The sequence below is a fragment of the Chinchilla lanigera genome, unplaced genomic scaffold (assembly GCF_000276665.1).
Source record: "Chinchilla lanigera isolate Chin_1 unplaced genomic scaffold, ChiLan1.0 scaffold00012, whole genome shotgun sequence".
Classification (NCBI taxonomy): domain Eukaryota; kingdom Metazoa; phylum Chordata; class Mammalia; order Rodentia; family Chinchillidae; genus Chinchilla; species Chinchilla lanigera.
The window spans coordinates 887,400-909,386 of NW_004955413.1; the positions used below are offsets into that span (position 1 = coordinate 887,400).

The 21,987-nt window shown below is 45.7% G+C and overlaps 3 protein-coding genes across 3 annotated transcripts; 2 read left to right on the forward strand and 1 right to left on the reverse strand.

Moving 5' to 3' along the window:
* The first annotated feature begins 8 nt into the window (after window positions 1–8).
* On the forward strand, window positions 9–18,382 carry LOC102013159. Its single transcript, XM_013511285.1, has 5 exons — window positions 9–343; window positions 540–1,041; window positions 1,207–1,442; window positions 11,875–12,122; window positions 17,893–18,382. The coding sequence occupies exons 2-5, from the start codon at window positions 637–639 to the stop codon at window positions 18,336–18,338; spliced, it is 1,335 nt and encodes a 444-aa protein (XP_013366739.1). The 5' UTR covers window positions 9–343; window positions 540–636; the 3' UTR covers window positions 18,339–18,382.
* Window positions 11,858–14,363, reverse strand: LOC102023246 (histone H4). The gene has a single exon (XM_005378712.2). It carries the CDS (start codon window positions 12,212–12,214, stop codon window positions 11,903–11,905), a length of 312 nt encoding a protein of 103 aa, XP_005378769.1. The 5' UTR covers window positions 12,215–14,363; the 3' UTR covers window positions 11,858–11,902.
* A 97-nt stretch (window positions 18,383–18,479) lies between the features above and the next one.
* LOC102022902 (histone H2B type 2-F) lies at window positions 18,480–20,432 on the forward strand. The gene has a single exon (XM_005378711.2). The coding sequence runs from the start codon at window positions 19,163–19,165 to the stop codon at window positions 19,541–19,543; it is 381 nt and encodes a 126-aa protein (XP_005378768.1). The 5' UTR covers window positions 18,480–19,162; the 3' UTR covers window positions 19,544–20,432.
* Window positions 20,433–21,987: the final 1,555 nt, after the last annotated feature.

Here is a 21,987-nt window from a genome sequence, read left to right on the forward strand (position 1 = left end):
GGGGCGGGGGGACGGTCCCGGCGGGAGCCTCGCCGCGCGCTGGGGCACGTCTGACGTAGCCCTCAGTAGCTTTCGTGGCGAAGGCCCGGGCTCGCCCCTTCGGCCTTCGAAGCGTGACCTCCACCGAAAGGCCACGAGCGGGCGGAGAGAAACGACCGGCAGGGAGGGCGGCCTGGAAAGCCACAAGAGGCGAAAAGTTGAGCCTCAACTCCGGACCCACACTGCAGCGCGGGAGGGAGAGAGGCGTCGCGGCGGCCCGTCTTGAGGGAGCAAGGCGGACCGGCTGACAGACGCTGGGCAGCGCTCAGAGGCGACCTGCACTCAGACAGCCACGGAGAACGAGGTCGGAAAACTGCTGGCAAAGGGGAAAGTAGGGAGCGAGGCGGGGCGCGGCGGGGCGCGGCGGGGCGCGGCGAGAGCGGGGAAGCGGCGGGGAAGCGGCCCGAGCCATTCAACGGCGCGGGGACGGGTGGCGTCACAGCCAATGGTCCGCCAGCGCGGGCCTTTCAATTGTTTTTTTTTTCCCCCCTCCCGCCCAGTCGAGAAAAGACTGTGCCTATAAAAGGCTGCTGCGCCAGCCCTGCTGCTCCTTAAGGTCGCGGCCGCTGTCCCGTTGACCTCGCGTCCCCGCGCGCCATGGCCCGGACGAAGCAGACCGCCCGCAAGTCGACCGGCGGCAAGGCCCCGCGGAAGCAGCTGGCCACCAAGGCGGCCCGCAAGAGCGCGCCGGCCACGGGCGGCGTGAAGAAGCCGCACCGCTACCGGCCGGGCACCGTGGCGCTGCGCGAGATCCGGCGCTACCAGAAGTCCACCGAGCTGCTGATCCGCAAGCTGCCCTTCCAGCGGCTGGTGCGCGAGATCGCGCAGGACTTCAAGACGGACCTGCGCTTCCAGAGCTCGGCCGTGATGGCGCTGCAGGAGGCCAGCGAGGCCTACCTGGTGGGCTTGTTCGAGGACACCAACCTGTGCGCCATCCACGCCAAGCGCGTCACCATCATGCCCAAGGACATCCAGCTGGCTCGCCGCATCCGCGGGGAGCGGGCCTAAGCAGCGCGCGCTCCGTCCCTCGTCCGCCCCGCCCGTCCTACACAAAGGCTCTTTTCAGAGCCAACCACGCGGCATCGGAAAGGGCTGTACCGCTCGTGCTGCCCGCTCTGGGCCGCCCTCGGCACAAGGGCGTGCGGAGGGGGGCGCTTGGGCCTCCAGGGCCGGCCAGGACCGGGTGTGTTCCGGCCGCGCCTCCTGGTTACTGTGCTCGGCCGCGGCTTCGCTCCTCTGCGGCCCGGGGGCACTAGCACGGCCACACCCCGCGCGCCTTCGCGCTGCCTGTTCGGCCGCCTCGGGGGGACGAGGTGGGAGGGGAGCGGGGCGCGGCGCCAGGGGCTTCAGGGCCGCTTCGTCACTTGGCGGCGCTCGGCCTTTCGGTCCGGAAAATGCGGTTGGTGAATTGGGCTGTAAGGGCGCTGTGCACTTGTGTCCGCCGAGTTACTCATTCCTCCCAAAAGACTAAAGGAAGCATCGTAGAGTCATGCTTTTTAAGATACGGCCTCATCTAACTCCTGATTAAGCGGGTGTTCAGAGTACAGTGTTTAGTTTCCCTCTCCACTTGGGCCACACTCAGCAGTAGTATATGGTGGTACTCATCTCCACGTTTTATAGGTGCACCTGAAGAATTTCCTCTGGATTTTTTTGGGGGGCGGGGCGTCTTTTTGAAACAGGATCTCCTGCATCTCAGGCTGGCCTTGAGCTCACCTGGTAGCCCAGGCTGCTCTGGAACTCCGAGATCGTCCTGCCTTAGCCTCCTGAGTGCTGGGGTTACAGTGGTGTACCACCACACCTTCCTCTGGGTTTCTTAATCGTCAGCATTCCCAGTATCTACTGCTGTGAGCTCTTTTCCTGTTTTGTTTTCTTTTTTCTCTTCCTGGTCTCACCATGCACAGGACATAGTGGTTCCCACCTCTGTATCCCAGTTCAACATGGCCAATAATGCCCCAGGTACTTCCAGATAGGCCTCGGCCAGAGGACAAACAAGGTTCTGGTGTCATATCCATTATTCTGAGACTCCTGAGAGCTTGGGCCTGAACGTGGGTCACGCAGCAGCAAGACGTATGGTGGACCTGGGCTTCAGTGACAGGCGTAACCCAAGCCGCTTTCTGATAGCTAGATCTTGGGTAGTATATATAGCTCCCTGCTCTCGTGTATACCGTAATACCTCCTGAAAGATGGCATGAGATGCAGCCTGGAGCTGTGTAGGTTTTTGTTAAGTGTGCCCCAGGGCTCTAAGTTACATTCCTTGGTGGCTCTCAAGACAACATTCTCCCCTACCAGCATCTTGCTCCGGAAGCTATGAGTCCAGCTTGAGGTTGGCTCAGGGAAGAATTCCTCACCAGGTGAGAGAAGTGAAGGACCAGTGTGTTTGGCTAAGGGACTGGGACAGGATCTTGCAGAGGCTACACTACAGATGTACCTGAACTTTGTGGATCTTTATTTGTACCTAGGAATGGCTGGTGATGTTTTTATCTCAATACAGTTAGGTAAAAGCGCTGATGAGAATTCACAGAGGGTGCAGGGCATGGTGGCACACACCTGTAATCTCAGCACTAGGGAGGCTGAGGCAGGAAGATTACTGCGAGTTTGAGGCCAATCTGAACTGCAAGGTGAGACTTTGTCTCAAAAGAGAGGAGAAAGACAGAGAGAAAGAAAGAGAGAATTCACAGAAGGGAGAAGAAAAGAAGAAGTACTTTTGACAAGCATTTGCTCTTCAAGAGTGAAGAAGGGAGAGAACAGAAAGGGCTATGGCCCCTCCTGACAGGAGGTTCCTGTTTTTAGGTCTAGTATCAGGGATTCAGAATAGGCTCTGTTATGGTTTGAATTATGCCCACTCACCCCCATTCATATCTTGAAGTCCTACCCTTAGTTCCTCAGAATTAAACTGTATTAGAAGATCAGATTAAGAGGTGATTAAATTAAAATGGAGCCATTAGGGTGGGCCTAATACAGAATGACTGACACCTTTGTAAGAAGAGAAGATCAGCACACAGAGAAAGGAGCACATGAACAAGCCAACACTTTGATGTTGTTATGCTCGAGAACTGTTATTAGAACTGTTGTTAGGCTCAAGAACAGGCTCAAGAACTGTTAGTAGAGCCACCCAGTTTGTGGTAATGTGTTGCAGTTGCCAGCTATGATTTGAGATGTGTCCCCTGAAAGTTTCCCATGTGCTGAAAGTTGTGTCACCACAAGGATGTGGTAGCCACCAGCATAGCCAGGCTGAGAAGTGGTGGAGCCTTCGGGGAATAGGGCGTAGTGCAGGACAGGTCAGCCATGGGTACTCGCATGGGGAGGGGACTGATGCTCGTCCTGTGGAGTTAGTTCCAGCCAGCACTTACTAATATAACAGTGAGGGCACTTGCATGCTTTCCCCTTTCTCCACCATATTTTGACCCAGCCAGGAGCCCCTTGCCAGGACACTAGTACCATGCTATAATGGGCCCCTTGCCCTCAGAATTATGAGCCAAATAAAGAGCTTTATAAAATAGCCAACCTCCAGTATTTTGTTATAGTAACAGAGAATGGACTAGTACATAACCCTAGAAAACGAATGTGGATCCCATGTTCCCTGACCAGGGCACTCAGACTCAGACAACGGGATCCTCGGGATCTGCACTCAATTATGTCCAAAAGTGGCAATAACTTAGAGCTGTCTAGGGACAGCACCTTTGCACCCAGCATCTCATTATGGAAATGTGCTAAGAAGTTCTCAGAGGATAAGTGACTTCCCAGTGTTGCAGAGCTAAGCAGACCCCTGCTTACCACTGAGCATGTAGTTTTCCATATCAGAGCATTTCCCCATAATGGTCATAGACCCTGAATGGAACAAAAACTCAGGCAGATTTAAAAGCAAAATGCCAACCAACTTGAAACACCAACAATATCCAAGACCTCCATGGCCCTGGGATTCGAGGATACCCTGCATGTGTCATGGCTAAGGCAGTTCAATGGTCCCTGCCTTAGTGAGAACAGGGATGTCCTGCCTTTAACCTTCTCTCACTTTCTTGCCACTTCCCCACTTGCTAACAGAGGAATCCTCACCAAACTCAAAGACAGAGGGTAGAAGGAGAAAGGGAGGGACACTGGGCAAGCCAAGGCCTGGCCACTCTGGGTCGCTTTGGGACCGTGGAAGCCCTCTGGCTTATTCTTATATTTCCTGTCAAAGATGATCTTTAAGGACAGGGCCTTATCTGCATCATGTTCTGTCTTCCAGGGCTGATACACAAGAAGCTCTGGGCTTGGACCATGAAAGAGTACCACAGAGTTACCCCTCAGTCCTGCTGAGCTCTCTCCCCTCCATAGGGGGAGGAAACAACAGAGTATATCTACCCTGACTTTCTGAAGAAGTGTGGCCTGCCTGACCCAGTCCCTCTCACCGTGGGGCCAGGCCTTGGCAGGATACTGCCGTGGTACCTATCACCAGCCATCTTAGCAATTTGGCCCACAGGGCCAAGGCAACACAGTCTGGTTCTCCCTGTGACTGGGTAGGACTCTGAGGAATTCTTCAGAATCTTCAGGATTCCCAAACTGCTACAGGAAATTTAGTGACCGCATTTATACCTTTTTGGTGAGAAGACAAAGTTGACATTCCTGCCGCTGTCCTGTGAAGGCCAAACTTCCTAGGCCTAATAAGAAAACTTTTGAGCTGGGGATTTAGCTCAGCAGCACAAAGCCTGCCTGGCAAGTGCAACGTTGTGAGTTTGGTTCCCGGTATGGAAAAAGAAAAAAAAAGAAAAGAAAAGAAAAGAAAAGAAAACTTTTGAAATGTTTGAGCTGGTTTGAGAAACAAAGGCAAAGTAGTACCCAATTCTTAATACTGATATAAAAATCTAACTATTCAGGTATATAAGTAGTTCTGTGCTTGCGGATTAAAGAAAAGAAAGCAAAAAGCAATTCACAGTCTCTTGAAATTTTTCATAACATCGGGCCTGCGTCTAGGAAAAGTCTTCCAAGGCACTTGTGTTGTTAATTGGATTTGAGTCTTTTGATAATGCTGCTGCTGCCATTACCAAGGAGTGGTAGAAGGAAACAGAGATACAGTGATGGGCATGAAGGAATTAGAGAAGGGAGACTCAGTAAGACTTGGCAGTGTAGACATTTGGAGAATGCAGGACAGGAAGGAGTTTCTGGTCTGCAGGGCTAGGAGATCATGGTAGATTTGAGGCCTTAGGATTGACCTTAGGAAGCCTGAGAACCAGGTGGGGCAGGGGCCAAAACAGTATGCATTAGCAGTTAAGTAAAGAAGCAGAGACTTCAGTGTATCATACATTTAATTCCTTCATGCTAAGGTCAATCTTTGTTTCTCTAAGGTGGGGAATTCAGGGAGGAGAAATTGTTTTTAAAACCCAGAAGATGCACAAGGATGTCCTTGACACTGAGGCTGAGATTGGTATTATCTAAGAGAACATACCCATCAGGAGTTAGCAATAACAATCCATTAAATGCAGAGGCTCCACTGGAGATATCTGCAGGGAAGCCCTCCATAGATTAGGATAATGGAGACAGGGAACTGGATGAGATCTACCCAGGATTATGGAGAAGAACACTGAGGCATATACTCTAGGTGAGCAGAAACATTGAGGGGAGTTAGCAAATGAGCATGCCCAGAAACAGAGGAGAGCAGGAAAGGGATGATCGTCACTGAACAGTGAGTCCCAGGTGTTGCTGGGAAGCTGGGTCCCGGTGCAGCAAGAAAGCGATCCCTTCCCTCTTTGGTCCTCGGTTCTTTGTGCCCTTGATGAAGACATTCAGTGAAGACACACAGGCAGCCAAAAGGGGTAGAGGTGGACTTTATAGTGAAGTAAATAGAGTTATGTTTTCTAGTTAGAAAGCAGGCATCACCATGAAGGCATCTACTCTGAGTGTGAGTCTGGATACCTTTATTTTTATGTATACAAGAATAACTCAGAGAGTGGGGCTGGGAATTTAGCTCAGTGGCACAGCGCCTGCCTGGCAAGCGCAAGGTTGTGAGTTGGATTGCCGGTACTGGCAAAAAAAAACCAAACCCAAAAAAAAAAACAAAGAATAACTCATAGAGTTCCAGCAATGAGGGTAATTATGCTGTTTATCGACATTTTACTTAGAAGTCACTTTGGAAATGCAAAATGTCTTCCTGTTCTTTTTAGGTAGTCAGTGTTTCCCTAGAGCCTTAATCATGTAAGAAACTTAGAAAGAAATTTATGAAAGATAAGTTCTTAATTTAACCCAGGTCTCAGTCGAAGGCAGAGGGGTCTTTAAAGAACATCTCCTTTCCCGATGGCATTGGCTGTAGGCTATGGCAGCCAGGAAAGCTGTAAGCCTTGTTTTGGAACTAGATGGCCAGGTATCAGGAGACTGCACCACACGTCACTTGAAAATGTCATTGTGCACTGTGGGATCCCTGAAGGTCGGAGACCTAACAAACGACTGTAAATGTATAATACACTGAAGTCTCTGCTTCTTTACTTAACTGCTAATGCATACTGTTTTGGCCCCTGCCCCACTTGGTTCTCAGGCTTCCTAAGGTCAATCTTGATATAAGAGGGCAAATGTAGTGTCAACAGGGCCACACTGCACATCAAAGTTTAGAAATATAAATCTATACTAACTAAGCTTAGTGAGGGCTGACTACACTTTATATCTCACATCTCTCTTTTTTATTTTTTATTTTTTGAGACAGGGTCTCACCATGTAGTTCAGGCTGGACTTCAACTTGCTGTGTAGCCCAGGCTGATTAGGCAATTCTCCTGCCTCAGCCTATCAAGTGGTAGGATTATAGGCATGCACCACCATGCCTGGCTCACATCTCTTTTATTTACCATAACAACCCTGCAAGGCAGGCAGAGACTGGAGCAATTGCCCAGGAGGCAAAGAACTGCCAGCAGTTTCTAGAAACTGATAGTCAAGGAACAAATCTCCCGGGAGCTTCCAGAAATAACCAGTCCTCAAGCACAAGCTTTGGCTACCAAAGACTCACCTGAGGCTTCTGGCCTCCAAAACTAGAAGAGAATACATTTAAGTTACTTAAGTTTGTGATAATTCATTAAAACAACAATAGAAAACTTAATTCACTATTCTCACACTCATGAAAAACGCTAGAGCTTTTTACATGGAAAGATGGAGATTTGAATGTGATCGAGGGCAGAGGGAGAGAGGGAAGGAAAGTGGCAGCAGAGGAGGAGAAGGGATCAGGAGTGAGACTCCAGGCCCACAGTGATCCTCTCCTGGCTACAGGCTGGCTCTCTCATGGGCCTGACCCACCCCTCTGATTTAGCTCACAGTTTCCCAAAGCATCTCTCACCTTTGAAAGTGGCACTGAGTTCTCAAAATTATTGGCCTCCCAAGTATGATAGATACTCATGCCATCAACTTGAATGGATTAAGAAACACCCAGCAGACAGTGGAGCACATTCTGCACGTGTCTGTGATGATTGACAGGTAAGCCACCAAATGAGGAGGAAAGGCCCAACCAGGCTATGTGTGGCACCAACCAATAGGCTTGCAAAAATAGAAGGGGGAAAAAGAAAGACATCTGCCCTCCTGCCTCTTTGGAGGAACTTTGGTCTTTGCCATCTGCTTTGGACATTCATCTCCAGTTCCTTCAGCCTTTCCAAAGTGGACTTGGATTACACTCTGCCAAGAGCTCCAGGCCTTCAGATTTTGACTGGATCGTCCAGCTTCCCAGCACATACTCCACCATTTTGCATTTCTCCACCTCTGAATCCACAGGTGGCCAGTGTATGCCTACTTTGTAAATCCTTTATGCATCATGTAAATCCTTTATAGATCATATATGTAATATATGAAATATCATATAGGATTGTGTTAAATCTGTCCCTCAAGGGAACCCTAAGTGATACCCCACAGGCCACTGGCTGGTCTTGCTGTGGGCTGACAGCAGCAGAGGCAAACGCTTCATGCTCTTGAGGGAAGCTTACACCCAGAGTGTTGTGACGATGCTGCATTAGTTTCCTGAAATGCTAGAATAAGTGACCATCAACAACTTGTTTATTGCAACATTTGAGGCAGCAGAGGTCTGAAATCAAGTTACCATGCTCAAAGGCTCTGGAGGATGTTTTTCTTGTTGCTTTTACCTTCTGGTAATCCCTGGTGTCTTTAGCTTGTAGTGGCAGAACTCCAGTCTCTCCCCAACATCACACCAATGTCCAGAGTCCCTCTCGTTTCTCGCATAAACAGTCATTGAATTTAAGGCCTACCCTACATCTAGGATGATTTCATCAGAAATCCTTAACCTCCTATATCTACAGAGGCCCTATTTCCAAATGAAGAAGAAACTGCCAGGGGACACAGTGTCAAAAATTTCAAGCAGGCAGGTAGCACCATGTGAACTGTGTATAACAATTAACCTGAGGGTCAAGGGTCCAATGGAATGAGAAAAAAGGAGTAGCATCCAGGGAAAGAAGCCAAGTCTCAGGCCTCAGGGACAAGGATAGGGTACTAGGGATGAGGATGAGGGAACCAGCCACAGCAAGGGGCGGGAGCAAGCTGTGGACTTTATTGCACAAGGGCACTTGCCTGAACCTGGGTCGGGGAAGGGCAGAAAGGGCTGTTGAGGCAAAAAGTAATCAAAGATGACTCTGGACTTCCTGCCTGAGTGCCTGGGAGGAGGGCACCACCTTCACAGGGACGGGAGAAGGAGCTGCTGAAGAGCTCACTTCAGGCCACAGGGCACCCTCTCCCTCACTGGCCTTCTGTTTCCTGAGGGGTGGCCAGCTGTGCTGCCCCTCAGGAGCGGACTGCGGTCTGGAGGCAGAGTTAGAGGCCCCGCTGGCCCCTCCCAGCTGTCCAGAGGAGGAGAGGACGCCCCAGCAGTTGCCGGGAGGAGCGCATGAAGACACCGCCCGAGCCCAGCCTCTGAGGACACCCGCACCACTTAGGGATCTGATGGCCACAGGAAGCTGGAGAAGAGTTTTATCTTCAAGTCAGAGGAAGAAATATAATAAGGAAACTGGACCCATGATGTCCATGGTCTTCCCAGCACTCGTGTTCTATGGTTCTATTAAATGATATGGCAAATAGATGAATAGATCCTTAGATTCTTTGTGATCTGCAAGTCTTAGACAATATTTTAGTAAAAGTCAGGGGCATATCAGGGTATATCAGAGAATGCCATGTTGTTTCAGTTGCATAAACATCAGTTTCTTTCTTTATAAAATGAGGATAATATTTACATTTGGGTATTCTGAAAATTTGAGTAATACATTTCACACATTATAGCAGTCACATTCACTGAGAAGTCACTTTGCTTCTTTATTGACCGATTATGTTTTTCTGGTCTAACCTTGAGAGTCTGACCTTGCCTGCTCCCTTATACTCTGCCCAGTATGTTTTTTGCTCACTAGGTTCTGTATACAGACACCCTCTTCTCCCCTAGTGAGTCCAGAGCATAGAAGAACTAGGTGGGGTGACACTGGCACAAAATATGTCTGCTTTGGTTTCTATGTTAACTCTTATCTTCATTTTTTTTTCTCACATAGGTCTTTCAATTCAATCTTTGAAATATTCCTATGAGAAAGGGAGGAATTCTCAGTAGCACTAAAGATGAAGAAATGTAACTGGCAGAGACTAAGATTTGCCATGTTTGATATAATCCAGACTCTGTCTATCATCTGATTATTTTAGGGTAAATTATGTTCATGCTTACCTTAAGAGATTTAAACAATTCAGAAATGTTCAGGGAGGATAGTAAAACCAATATCTATAAATATTCTTAACTTTGGTGAACATTCTTCTTGATAATTCGCTACATACTTTTATATATATTTATGTATGTTAGTAACATTTTGCATAAATCCTAGTGTGCCTGTAATCCCAGCAGTCTGGGAGGCTGAGACAAGAGGATCCTAAATTCAAGCCCAGCCTAGGTAACTTAACAAGACTTTCTCAAAATAAAAAATTTTAGAGGCCAAAGATGTAGCTCATGTGAAGTACTGGGTTCATTTCCTGGTAACACACACACACACGCACACGCACACGCACACGCACACGCACAGAGAGAGAGAGAGAGAGAGAGAGAGAGAGAGAGAGAGAGATTGAGAGACTACCAGTTCATTTCTTTTGACTTAAGTAGAGGAATTACATGTATATCAATAGCTAGAATATAAAGTATAAAAGGAATGGGTTCAAATGAAAATATGTAGTGAAAATTGACTCTGAAGCATCTAGTTTGAGTGTGTGCGAAGATACTACTGCTAGTCAGAAATGAAAGCCTAGAAGGGAGTGTAGGACTTCAGAGTGATCCATTAGTGCAGTTTGATTTGTCAGTGAGATGCTCAAATGCTCTATGATCACAGTAATGGAAGTAGACCAGTAGGACAGACTCTAATCATTTGTATGTATCTACTCCAGGGAAAGTCCTGAATTTATTGTGGAAGGGAAAGAGCAGCTGGCTTAGAGAAAGCTCTCAGGAGGTACAAATGGGAAGGAAATTATTTTTGTTAGCAAACTAAAGAGATAAAACAGATTATGCTCTCCACTGTTACAGATGGTTAAAAATAGCATTATGTTCTTTATAGTTTGAAATGCTTAAGAGAAAGGCATTTATTAATTCAAAAATATGCATTACTTCATATTCTATAATTTTAATAAGTGTCTTTACAAGGCGTGATTAAAACTACAGTAAATACTGCTGCCATGTGCCACCCAATGGAAAGGCAGGCTCATAAAACATTAATTGTCCTCATTCACCTTACTAACTGGATCTGACCCATGCGATTTCTGGCTTCTCCCCAAAGTCAAAATGAACATGAAAGGTAAATGTTTTGAATCAATTCAGGATATGGAGGCACTCATGACAGCAAACTAAACACATTTACAAAAGTAGACTTCCAGAACCGCTTCAGAGAGGCAAAAACGATGGGAGAAGTGTGTTTGATGTCAGGGGAATTGTTGGCAAATGTGTCTTTTACTGTAATAATTTTCAAAAATTTAAATATGAATTGTATCTTCTGATTATATCTTGTACATTGTTTTATGAACTGTTTTTTTTTCTCTGTTCCAATGATGGGCTCCTGGAGGGCGTCTTAAATCCTTCCCTTGCTGACAGCTCCATTGCTAAAGTACGTTAAACTTCCTCCTTCCGAGTGTTTTGGTGGACCTGCCAACCTTCAAATCAGGGAAGTTTAAGGGAAATGGAGTATTGGCTTGCTGTATTCTTTGCCACACTGAGTCACATACCTGAATTACGTTTCTTGAAGATGAGATTTCAGAGTTACCATTAAGTAGTTTAAGTGTGTTCCATTTTTATAGGACCACATATCTGTATCTGTACCCTTGCAGTGCCGCCACTGAAAGTTCATCACCTGGGGTTGACTAAATTCTGAAGCTTTTTTATGAAGCACGGAAAGCCAATGAATTTTGACTGGGCAGTGAAGCTGCCAGAATATCTGAAAACTTACCAGTAAGCTTTTGAGTTACTTAGTATTAGTGGGCTTGATTTTGCAAGCTACAGTAACAGCATGCGCCATCACAAAATGCAATGTGATACTAACAAGCCCTGAAGGACCTGGTTCCCTTTTTGGTGGTTAAGGGTGAAGAACCCGATAGAAAACTGGACGGCAGGTGTAGAGCTGCTTGTGCATGGTGCTAAGTATTATTTGCGTAGAGCCTACTGCCCTCTGCCAGGCCCTGCAGTCACAAGACAACGCCCCTCTGGTAGAGCCTATTCTATGCAAAAGCGGCCCGGCGGGCAAGGGAAACGGCCGCCCGTAGCAAACCCCGGTGCAATCAGCATTCTAGGAACCCTCCCTTCCCGGTTGTACATTACCACTCCCGCCACGGAAAGTGAGTAGCTCTTCTGATGACTGCGTGGGTGGCCCTAAAAAGGGCCGTTGAGAGTGTGGACAAGGCAGACTCAGCCGCCAAAGCCATACAGAGTGCGGCCTTGGCGTTTGAGCGCGTAGACCACGTCCATGGCAGTGACCGTCTTGCGCTTAGCGTGCTCGGTGTAGGTGACAGCGTCACGGATGACGTTCTCCAGGAACACCTTCAGTACACCTCGCGTCTCCTCGTAGATGAGGCCGGAGATCCGTTTGACGCCACCACGGCGAGCGAGACGCCGAATTGCCGGCTTTGTGATGCCCTGAATGTTATCTCGCAAAACCTTGCGATGGCGCTTAGCACCGCCCTTGCCTAGACCCTTGCCCCCTTTCCCTCTGCCAGACATGGTCTCTCGACTGAAAACTCTCCCTGCCGCAGCAGAACGTGGCTCTCTGAGGATATAGACGGTGATCGGACCAGATTGAGGACTGGAAGGGCGCAGGCGGGAAGCAGCCTGGTTGCCCCGCCCCCTCGCCGCCTCTTGTTTCTTTTGTTTCCCTCTCCGCTGTCCTCTGCAGGCGCTCTGACTGTTGCTTTTCTCATTCTGGTTTTTTCCTGTCTCTTCTCAACCCCTTCCTTTCGTTCTGCCTTTCAATAACTGGTGCGCCGTGGTCTCTGGGAGAATTTAGATCCAACACAGCTTCCAGATTCCGCAGCCTTTGTTTCAACGCCTGGGCTTCCGGAAGACAATAAGTTGAGGATAAACGGAACGGTCTGGTGCGAGAAAGAGGAAGGGCAAATGTGAGTTCAGAGGTGCGCGGAAGATTCGCCTGCGCCGAATCTTACAAACCAGAGAATTCCCAGCGCTGCTGCAGAGCAGCGAAAGCAGTGGCTTCCTGGGTACAGGTGGAAGCGGGCAGGGAGGGAGAAGCTCGCTGTAATTTCTGAGTTTAGTCACTTTTGTTAGTTCCAATAGGCACCATATTTCAACTCAGTCAGACTTCGGACCCTAGGAAAATTGGTGTCAGAATACTGCCAAGCCGTCTCGTGGAGGTCAGTGAATCCCCATGCACGCCGTCCGAAGTTCTGCTGAATGTACTGTACAACGCATAGAGCAGATAGAGTCTGCAATCCATTTCCACAGATCCTCTCAAAGCCGTCCTATTTTCAGCCGGCACTCAGTGTCCAAACTGTCCTGACTGAGCACCGGCCCCTTCCCTGCTAGCAAAGTTTGCTGCTTTGGGTTTTGCAGAAGGACACCTGTTCTATACCGAAAGGCACTGCCCGAAACTGCCCTACGAAACGGGTTGAGGGTCTTACTGGTGAGCATGTTCATTGTTTTACCAAGGCCCTGTGCGGGAGAAGCTATAAAAAGTTCTGATGTTTGCATCAGAAATAACTTTTTTCCTGAAAAATGTTTTAAGGAAATCTCATTTCCTTTTCTCCGTTGGCATTAGCTATTTTCTTTCTGTAAGCTGCTGAATCCCAGATTTTTATCCAGATGTATAGGCTCCAGACATGGAGATACATTTGGTGGTTCCTCAGTTATTTAAAACTCAAAGCTCAAGATGAGTAAAAATCAAGATGTTTAAACTTAAAATCAGTGTGTGAAAAGACTCATCCCTGGCCCCAGGCATAGTTGTCATCTATTCAGTGACGGGACCACCAAGCCTCACACATCTATGTGCTACACCCTAGAGTTCACGATAGGTCTCTTCTCTCCCGGCTGCTTGAGTCCTGTATAGGCTCATTAGTCATCTACAGAAGGAACAGTTCCTGCATGTGACTACGTTTAAACACTGGTAAGGAAGACTGAACCAAATTGCAACACCATAAAAACAACCACAAGCCGAGCAGGCAGAAGTGATTTTTTTTTTTTTTTTTTTTTGGTATTAGGGGGCTAGGACCCTCAGTGGAATTGGAGCCAGTGTTTCTTTTGGAGGGGATCATGATATGCTACCCCCAAATATGCCACTTTGGACATAGGAAACATTTTGAGCCAGGGGCATTTGAGTTTCTGAAATTCTTTATCTGTCTGAAAGCAGAGACTCCCAAAAGAACTTGACATTTTAACTCAGTTGTTATAGATCTGTGGTAACAACCCCAATTTCCTCTTTTTGGAGATGAGAAGATGGTACCATACTGAACCAGTCATAAATCTTCTTTTCTCTCTTTCCTCTACTAACTTAGGAACATAAAGTCCAAATTTTAATCATCTCTGAGTTACTCATCTTTGGGGTGCTGCATATATGTTATGTCTTGTGTCTAGATGTCCCCTCAAAGCCTCATGTGGGGATTTTCCGAGGTGGCTGGGTCTAGAGTGTGTGATGCAAGATTAAGCGTATGTGATTGTTAAATTAGTCCACTGATTGTTTTGGCATAGTTTTGAGGGCAAAGGGAAGGCTCACCCTGGGTGTGAGCCTTAAGGGCGTGTAGCCTGGGTAGAATATAAGGGACAGAAAGAAGGCTGCTATTGCCACTTACTTCCTTGCTGTCTTACTGCTTTGCTGCCTTTTTATTTTGTGCCTGCCATGAACTGTTTCTCCTCTGTGATGCCCCTCGGCCATGCCACCCTGCCTTGAAGCCAGCCAACTATGAACTGAACTGAAACCTCTATAAACTGGGCTAAATAAACCTTTCTTCCTTTAACTTTGGGTGTCAGGTATTTTGTCTCAGCAATGAGAAAAGTAACTTTGAAATATGTATGCTCTATTAAAATGTACATATTAAAAATCACTGCTTTTCTTTTCATTTTTTTTTGAGATGGGGTCTTGCTTGTCCAGGGTGAGCTCAAACTTGTGGTGCATCCTCCTGCCTCAGCCTCCTGAATGCTGGGATTACAGGTGTGTGCCACTACGCCTGGCTTTGCCTTTCTCTTATTGATCTACTTTTGGTCATAGGATCAGTTCTAAGAACCTATGAAGGTTGAAGAAAAAAATTTTCATTGCCCACAATTTGTACAGAAAAGTTCTTAGAATATAATTTTTAATGTATTTACTATGTATAGCCTAGAATATTCCTCAAGAATAGCTAGTGGAATAAAACTTTGTATACCTCTGAAGTAGAATTTGTTATTTCATTCTTGTATATTATAGTGGAATATGTTAAGGAATAAAGCCAGAAATTGTATAAATTTGAAGCGGTACTGTACTGGCAGTAAGCATTAAGGATCAATATATTACCAGCTTTTGGGGTGCTGGAGTCTCCTTCTGGAAGTGGTTTCTAGGTTCTTTCTATCTTGAGCAAAAAAAATTGGTCAAGACAAGCACAGATAGTAGCAAAGTTGTATTAAAGATAGGACAAACAGGGTCTGCAGAGTGAGTTTGGGCCAAATAAAAGTAGGAAAAGAAGTATACTCTACACCATGAGGACGAGCCACCATGCAAGAGCAAACACAGTGGCAAAATCTCAATGTGGCCTGACTTTTTTGTATCACCCACACCTCAGGCTGACGTCTGGTCAAGGCCGTCTTATGGAAGAAAACCCACTGGAGTTCTGGAGAGAAGTCCACGTGCAGGGAGCTGTGTTCCAAGGATCTTGGCGATTCCTTTCCCAGCCAGTTTTAGCCACACCTTACCTTCCTGTCTCAGGTAGAAAGGAGAATGATGCGAAGTTTTTATCCAGTGATGCAGGATATTGAATAAGTGAATTTATCTCAAAATTGGGTAAGAAAGAATCTCAAAAGCCTATGGCTTCTGAGTTTGGTCCAGGGCTGCAAATCAGTTAAAATGAGAGGAAATCATGAAGTAGACCTGGCCAACAGACAAATCAGATTCAAATGGTCTGAGTTTGGAATACGATCTTGGGAAAACCCTGAAGCCAAAAATGAAGTATAAACTATCCTCCAGTAACATCTATTTTAAATTAGTTTATTACTTTTGTATTAAAAATAAATACACGTACATTACATACCTAACAATTCATTTATTAAAATTTTCTTTTTTATAACCTGTAAAATCTGAAGCTTCTCTTACCTGTCCACTTGCCCCCAGACCCCTCCATAGCTAGTAAAATTCAAAGTGCAAACCCTTATAATTTCTCATGAAAGTAAATATTTTATGAAAGTTAAACATTTTATCTTTACCGAAGAAAATATGAGTAACTCAGAAAGAAATTAAGAAATTTTAGAACTAGTTCTTTTTCCCCATAGCTGCAGAACAGCAAAGGCTTTTCTGTACCACAAACCTACTTCTGATAAATAGTAGATCAAAAATTTTCATAGAAATACTACTCTACAGTCTAATTTGGGGACTGAACTGTTATTAAAGAAGATTTCTTCTTATCAGAAGTTTTTGTATTCTGACAAACATTACCTATAATCATTGAAAGTTTACTACGTCGGTTGATAATTTTATTTAAATTGTTGCCATGAGTAAATATTTAAATTGACATAATTGCTTCCTGAGTAGATATTCTTATAATTAAAAAAAAAATCAGAGGCAGACTCTTGGAATTTTCTTATTTATGTTATAAAAGCAAAATCTTATGACTCTTGGGTTCTCTATTTGAATAGAACAGTTTCCTCTTATCCTCAGCAGATGTTCCAAGACGACTCAGACTACAAACAGTACTGAAACCCATGTGAACAGTGCTCTGGCCATAAACCATGTATACTTATGGTAAAGTTTGTAAGTTAACACAGTAATAATGAAATAGGAAATTCTTCATTATAAGTTCAATATTTTGGTTTACAGTATTACGTAGCATTTTTATTTACACAGGACAAGCCATAATTTCTGAGTCTGTTTTTCTACCTGTAAAGTGAGGCAACTTACACCTGTTTCACGAAGTCAGCATTAAACAATACAGTACAGTTGGAACTTTCAAACTTTCCAGTGTGGGCTTTGCCAGAAAACCACCACAGGAAGGGCTTGCATTTGTTCACATCAGTCACACTTTTGCATGTCGAGTTCGAACTCCTTCAAGGAGCCTGCATCGGCTCTTGAGATTCTTGAAGATACTAATTAAGCTAACAATTCTTTACGTTGTTCAGGAAAACCTCTTAAAATCATTTTTCTTTTACTTTGATTTTAGTAGGAAGACAATCATACTGTCACTCTCAAGGTTAGTTTTAAGCCTCTTGGGTCTGCTTTTGTTAAGTTTGAGTTTTCATAAGGTTGTATATAATGCTTTCATAAGGTTGTATATAATGCTCAAGAAAACAAGCATGCAGTCAAAAGTTTTATGCAAACTAGTACAACTTTTACATCATTAGTAATGCCTTTACAAGGCATATAGAATAAAAGGCAAAGGATTGCTACTGTCCTTATTGAAAATATAGAAAATATTAAACTTTACATAATAGAAAACATTTTATATTTACCGAAGAAAATATGAGTAACTCAGAGTTGATGAAACATTTGCTTTGAAACTTTATTTCAACGTGTCCTATGGCTAATAAGGACCTGACTAGAAACCATTCCTCATTGTAAAGGAGAAATTAATATTTCTGGTCTCATCCTTCTTTGACTGAAGCATTCCATATGCAGGCCCTAACTGACCTTTGACGAAGGGGTGAGAAGGAGGACGCCTCATTCCAGGGGGAAAGGCTAAAGAAGGGCAGAGCCCCTAGTGTCAAGTTGGTCAGTAGCACGCAGACAAAATGGGCGTTGGTCGGGGTCAGAAATCAGATAACGGCAAGTTTAATTTTTTAATCTTTTTACTAATATTGTTTTATTCTGCTTCAGTGACCATGTAATACATTTAAGTGTGGAGCACAGGGACAGATGCTAAATAAATGTTAGATATGGGAGAAGTGTTAAATAGGAACAAGTGACTTGAATCAAGCTGAACCCTAGTTCATAGAAGTGCATGCTGTTTTTTAGAAGAAACCTGTTAAAATATAAAATATGCAAAACAGTTTATAATTTCTTTTATAAAATGTACATCAACTTAGAGGAAAGGTCTTCAAAAAACTTTCCTTGGATATATAAATTATAGAAAAAGAAGGGGGAAAGAAATAAGAGAAAGGTTAGCGTAACAATCTTTTGCCTCAGTAAATAGGATCGAGTTTTAGCCAATGGGAGAGCTCTACAAATTCCTCCTTTCTGGCCCAATCAAGACAAGGCTATGTCTATAAATAAGACTGCCCACAGCTCCTTGGTCGAAACAAGGGAGTCATGGCCCGGACGAAGCAGACCGCCCGTAAGTCGACCGGCGGCAAGGCCCCGCGGAAGCAGCTGGCCACCAAGGCGGCCCGCAAGAGCGCGCCGGCCACGGGCGGCGTGAAGAAGCCGCACCGCTACCGGCCGGGCACCGTGGCGCTGCGCGAGATCCGGCGCTACCAGAAGTCCACCGAGCTGCTGATCCGCAAGCTGCCCTTCCAGCGGCTGGGGCGCGAGATCGCGCAGGACTTCAAGACGGACCTGCGCTTCCAGAGCTCGGCCGTGATGGCGCTGCAGGAGGCCAGCGAGGCCTACCTGGTGGGCTTGTTCGAGGACACCAACCTGTGCGCCATCCACGCCAAGCGCGTCACCATCATGCCCAAGGACATCCAGCTGGCTCGCCGCATCCGCGGGGAGCGCGCCTAAGTCGTTCATTAAGTAACTTAAAAGGCTCTTTTCAGAGCCGCCTACGTTTCCATTAAGAGCAGCTGTGTCAGCTTTTCGGCTGTGTTAACTGTCCCTCAGCGTTACACGCAGAGAAATCGGGAGCACTGCGAAGGTGGTATGGGATGTGTGTACTCAATCTTGAGTCGTATGCACAGGAAAAAGCAGAAGCGTGGTCTTGGTTCAGGCCGTGCTGGGTTAAACCTAGAGCAACGTTTATCAGTATTGTAAGGGGAAATTTTTTATGGGCGGCCAGAGATGTCCTGAATCGAGAGGTGTGAGGCCCTGGGGCCGGAGTCGAGAGGAGTCACCCTTGAAAGAAGCTCTTTTTGTATTTAGGAATTTGCATACAGTTGGTTTATAGCTTGGTATTCGTTACATAATACAATGCTGGGAGCCAGAATAGTGAATTCCTGCTGGTATTTATATACAAAAATAGAGAAGCTAGCTTATTTTGTACTTAAGAATTACATACATAAATCAATCTAATATGAAAACTAACGAAAATGACCCTGAACAGGTGAAATCACTGCTCTACGTAATTTACTGGTCGATGTGCAGTGGAACAGTTTGATTGGTCAGTATGACTTTTGTCCTAATAACCACTAAGGAAGAGCAACCAGAACCTTATTTACATAGTCTCCACCCTTCTATGACGACATTGGTTTAAATTAACCAATACAGACGCAGCACTTTTGGAACCCTCATTTGCATATGAGCTCTATAAGTATAGCGCAACCGGTCGCTGACGATGTAGTCCGCGATCGCTCCTGTTGGCGATTGTAGCTGTTGTGCAAGCGAGGAAGATGCCCGATCCGGCGAAGTCTGCCCCTGCTCCTAAGAAAGGCTCGAAGAAGGCTGTAACAAAGGTGCAGAAAAAGGATGGCAAGAAGCGCAAGCGCAGCCGCAAGGAGAGCTACTCCGTGTACGTGTACAAGGTGCTGAAGCAGGTGCACCCCGACACCGGCATCTCGTCCAAGGCCATGGGCATCATGAACTCCTTCGTGAACGACATCTTCGAGCGCATCGCCGGCGAGGCGTCGCGCCTGGCGCACTACAACAAGCGCTCGACCATCACGTCCCGCGAGATCCAGACGGCCGTGCGGCTGCTGCTGCCCGGCGAGCTGGCCAAGCACGCCGTGTCCGAGGGCACCAAGGCGGTCACCAAGTACACCAGCTCTAAGTAAGGAACGCGACAGATGAACTATTCCCCAAAGGCTCTTTTCAGAGCCACTTCATTCGCCGGAGAGAGTGGCTGTAAACACTGACCATCCACTGTTTTTTGTTTAGGATGAGATCATGGCCAAGAGTACATTTTGTGGGCTTCCTGTAATGTAATTTAGTGGTGTCATTTAGTTAAATGAGTCTTATTAGCAAATGATACGGAAACTGAGCAGAAAATAGGTTTGATCATACCTCTCGAGCGTTTTTTTTTTTTTTTTTCCCCGTCCCCGGGAAGGTGAGGTGAGGTGTGTGGCAGAGTTGGGACGCTCTTCCTCTTGCGTTTCCAGATTGGTTACATTTTCGAAAATAGTTTACAAGCTGGGATTTATTTTCTTTAGTGTGGAAAGTCTTAAATTTTTCCATTTCGTATTTCTTGTGTTTCAATGTTTCTTTTTCCGCCTGTAGGCGTGTCACAAACTTGCGTGTCTACAAATTGAGTTGGGCATGCTCCCTTGATTTCTATCCCAGTGACTTCAATCAGGGCACCTTTGCCCTCACTCCCGTGGAACACTTAGACACAGCAGGAGTTACTTCCATTGCATCGTGTGGGAGGGGTGCATCTAAGGGTAGAAGCTACAAATACTGAGCATCTTTAATGCACAGGATAGTCCCGCAAAGGACTGCCTTGTAAATAATACTGATCCCCGTACAGAGATGAAGACCCAGGGCGCAAAGATCTCCCTACCTGTTAGAATGTAATCCCCATTTATTTTCTTAGATTTCTGAGGCGCAGTCTTGCTGTGTATGTAGTCCAAGCTGGTTTTGAGCTGGATTTTGAACATGAAGAAAACGTGTTTGCTCCCTTACTGGGCCTAATCCAATATGTACAATAAATTGATAAATTAATCAGCATATTGTTCTCCGGCTCATTGTTCTGCAAATTATCATGTCTTGGGTAGGTAGAGTGTTGGTCTTAGGGGGATGAACCATCAAATCTGGCCTAATCCTCAGTTTAGTCAAACCTTTCCTCAACGCCATCCAACCTGTGTGTTTGTACTGGGAGAAAACTGAACTTTCTATAGACTTACTGTGATGATTTACAGGTGATTGTACACAAGGAAACCGTCTCCTCCCAGGGCAAGGACCTGTCTTCGTTCTTTAACAAACTTTCCTCATTCTAAGCATGGCCTCAGTCGCTAAAGATGCTTCTCATGAAATTTCTTAAGTCAGGTTGGAAGTGGGTCCGGGAAGGTGATTTTTAATGTGTGTGTGAATAGGTTTTGGAGGTATATGTATCTGTTACCTACATGTCAGATCCTCAAATGTTAACCGGGGCTGAGTCAGAGCCCTTGAGTGAGAAATGAGAGAAAGGAAGCCATTTGAGGATGAGTGAAGAAGGAATTTACGGTACACAAAAGCCCATATAGTTAATGTGGACTGAATTTCTGAAGACTCAGTTCAAAACTTTGACTCATCTGAACAAAGGCTAGCGTATGTTTATTTTACCAATTAAATCTACTCGGTGCAATCGTAGTTTACAATTCCCTTGATGAGCTTTGGAGATTGAACTCAGGACCTGAACATATGTTAGGCAAGTGCTCTATGACTGAGCTACATCCCCAGCTTTTAAAATTTTACTTTGAGACAAGATCTCACTAAATTGTCTAGGCGTCCTCAGACTTGTGATTTTCTGCCTCAACCTTCAGAATAGCTGGGCTTGCAAATGTGTGCCATCTCACCCCACCAAAATGAATCCATTCTGGATAAACGAGGAATTTACATGGCAACTTTGTGTTTAAAGTGAATTTAATTGGTGATTTTATAACACAGGAATTCAAATTTATATTCAATTAAAAGTCAAATAAAATGTGCTGTATATTACTTCTTTCATTGGAAATTTTAGATTCTCACTTAAGTCCTCTTTGTCTGATGACTGCCAGACCAGAGGCCAGGGTAAAAGCACTCAACTGAGTGCTTGTCAGAACCAAGAAAGGTTAGAGTATATGACTTCCATACTGGTGACAGCAGTCAGCAATATGGAACCTGAAATAATTTAAGTAAGTAGGGATTTGGGATTAAATTCACTGACCACTGTCACATCTTGAGTCTCCTTAATCTTATGCTGTCAAATGAAGGGATTGTAACTGTGTTCTTTAAGTTTCCTTGCAATGCCCATTTATAATCCTTTGGCTCTTTTAGGGGGTTTCAGATGGTTTGTGTCTGTCTATCCTGCTCTTCGTACTGCTTCTAAGTAACTTAAGTGAAGATCTTTAAAAATGCAATGTTTTATACTGTGAGGGTTCTAAGCAGGTTTGTGGACCATAATGGTTGTAACTTCCCCCATATATACTCACTCTGTATTGTTCCTTGATTCTGACAAGATTACCTTATCTGGATATAGAAGAGGCTATAGGAGAAGGAACTCAGGTAACCTTGGCTCCCATAGGAGCACACAGCATGCTGGCAG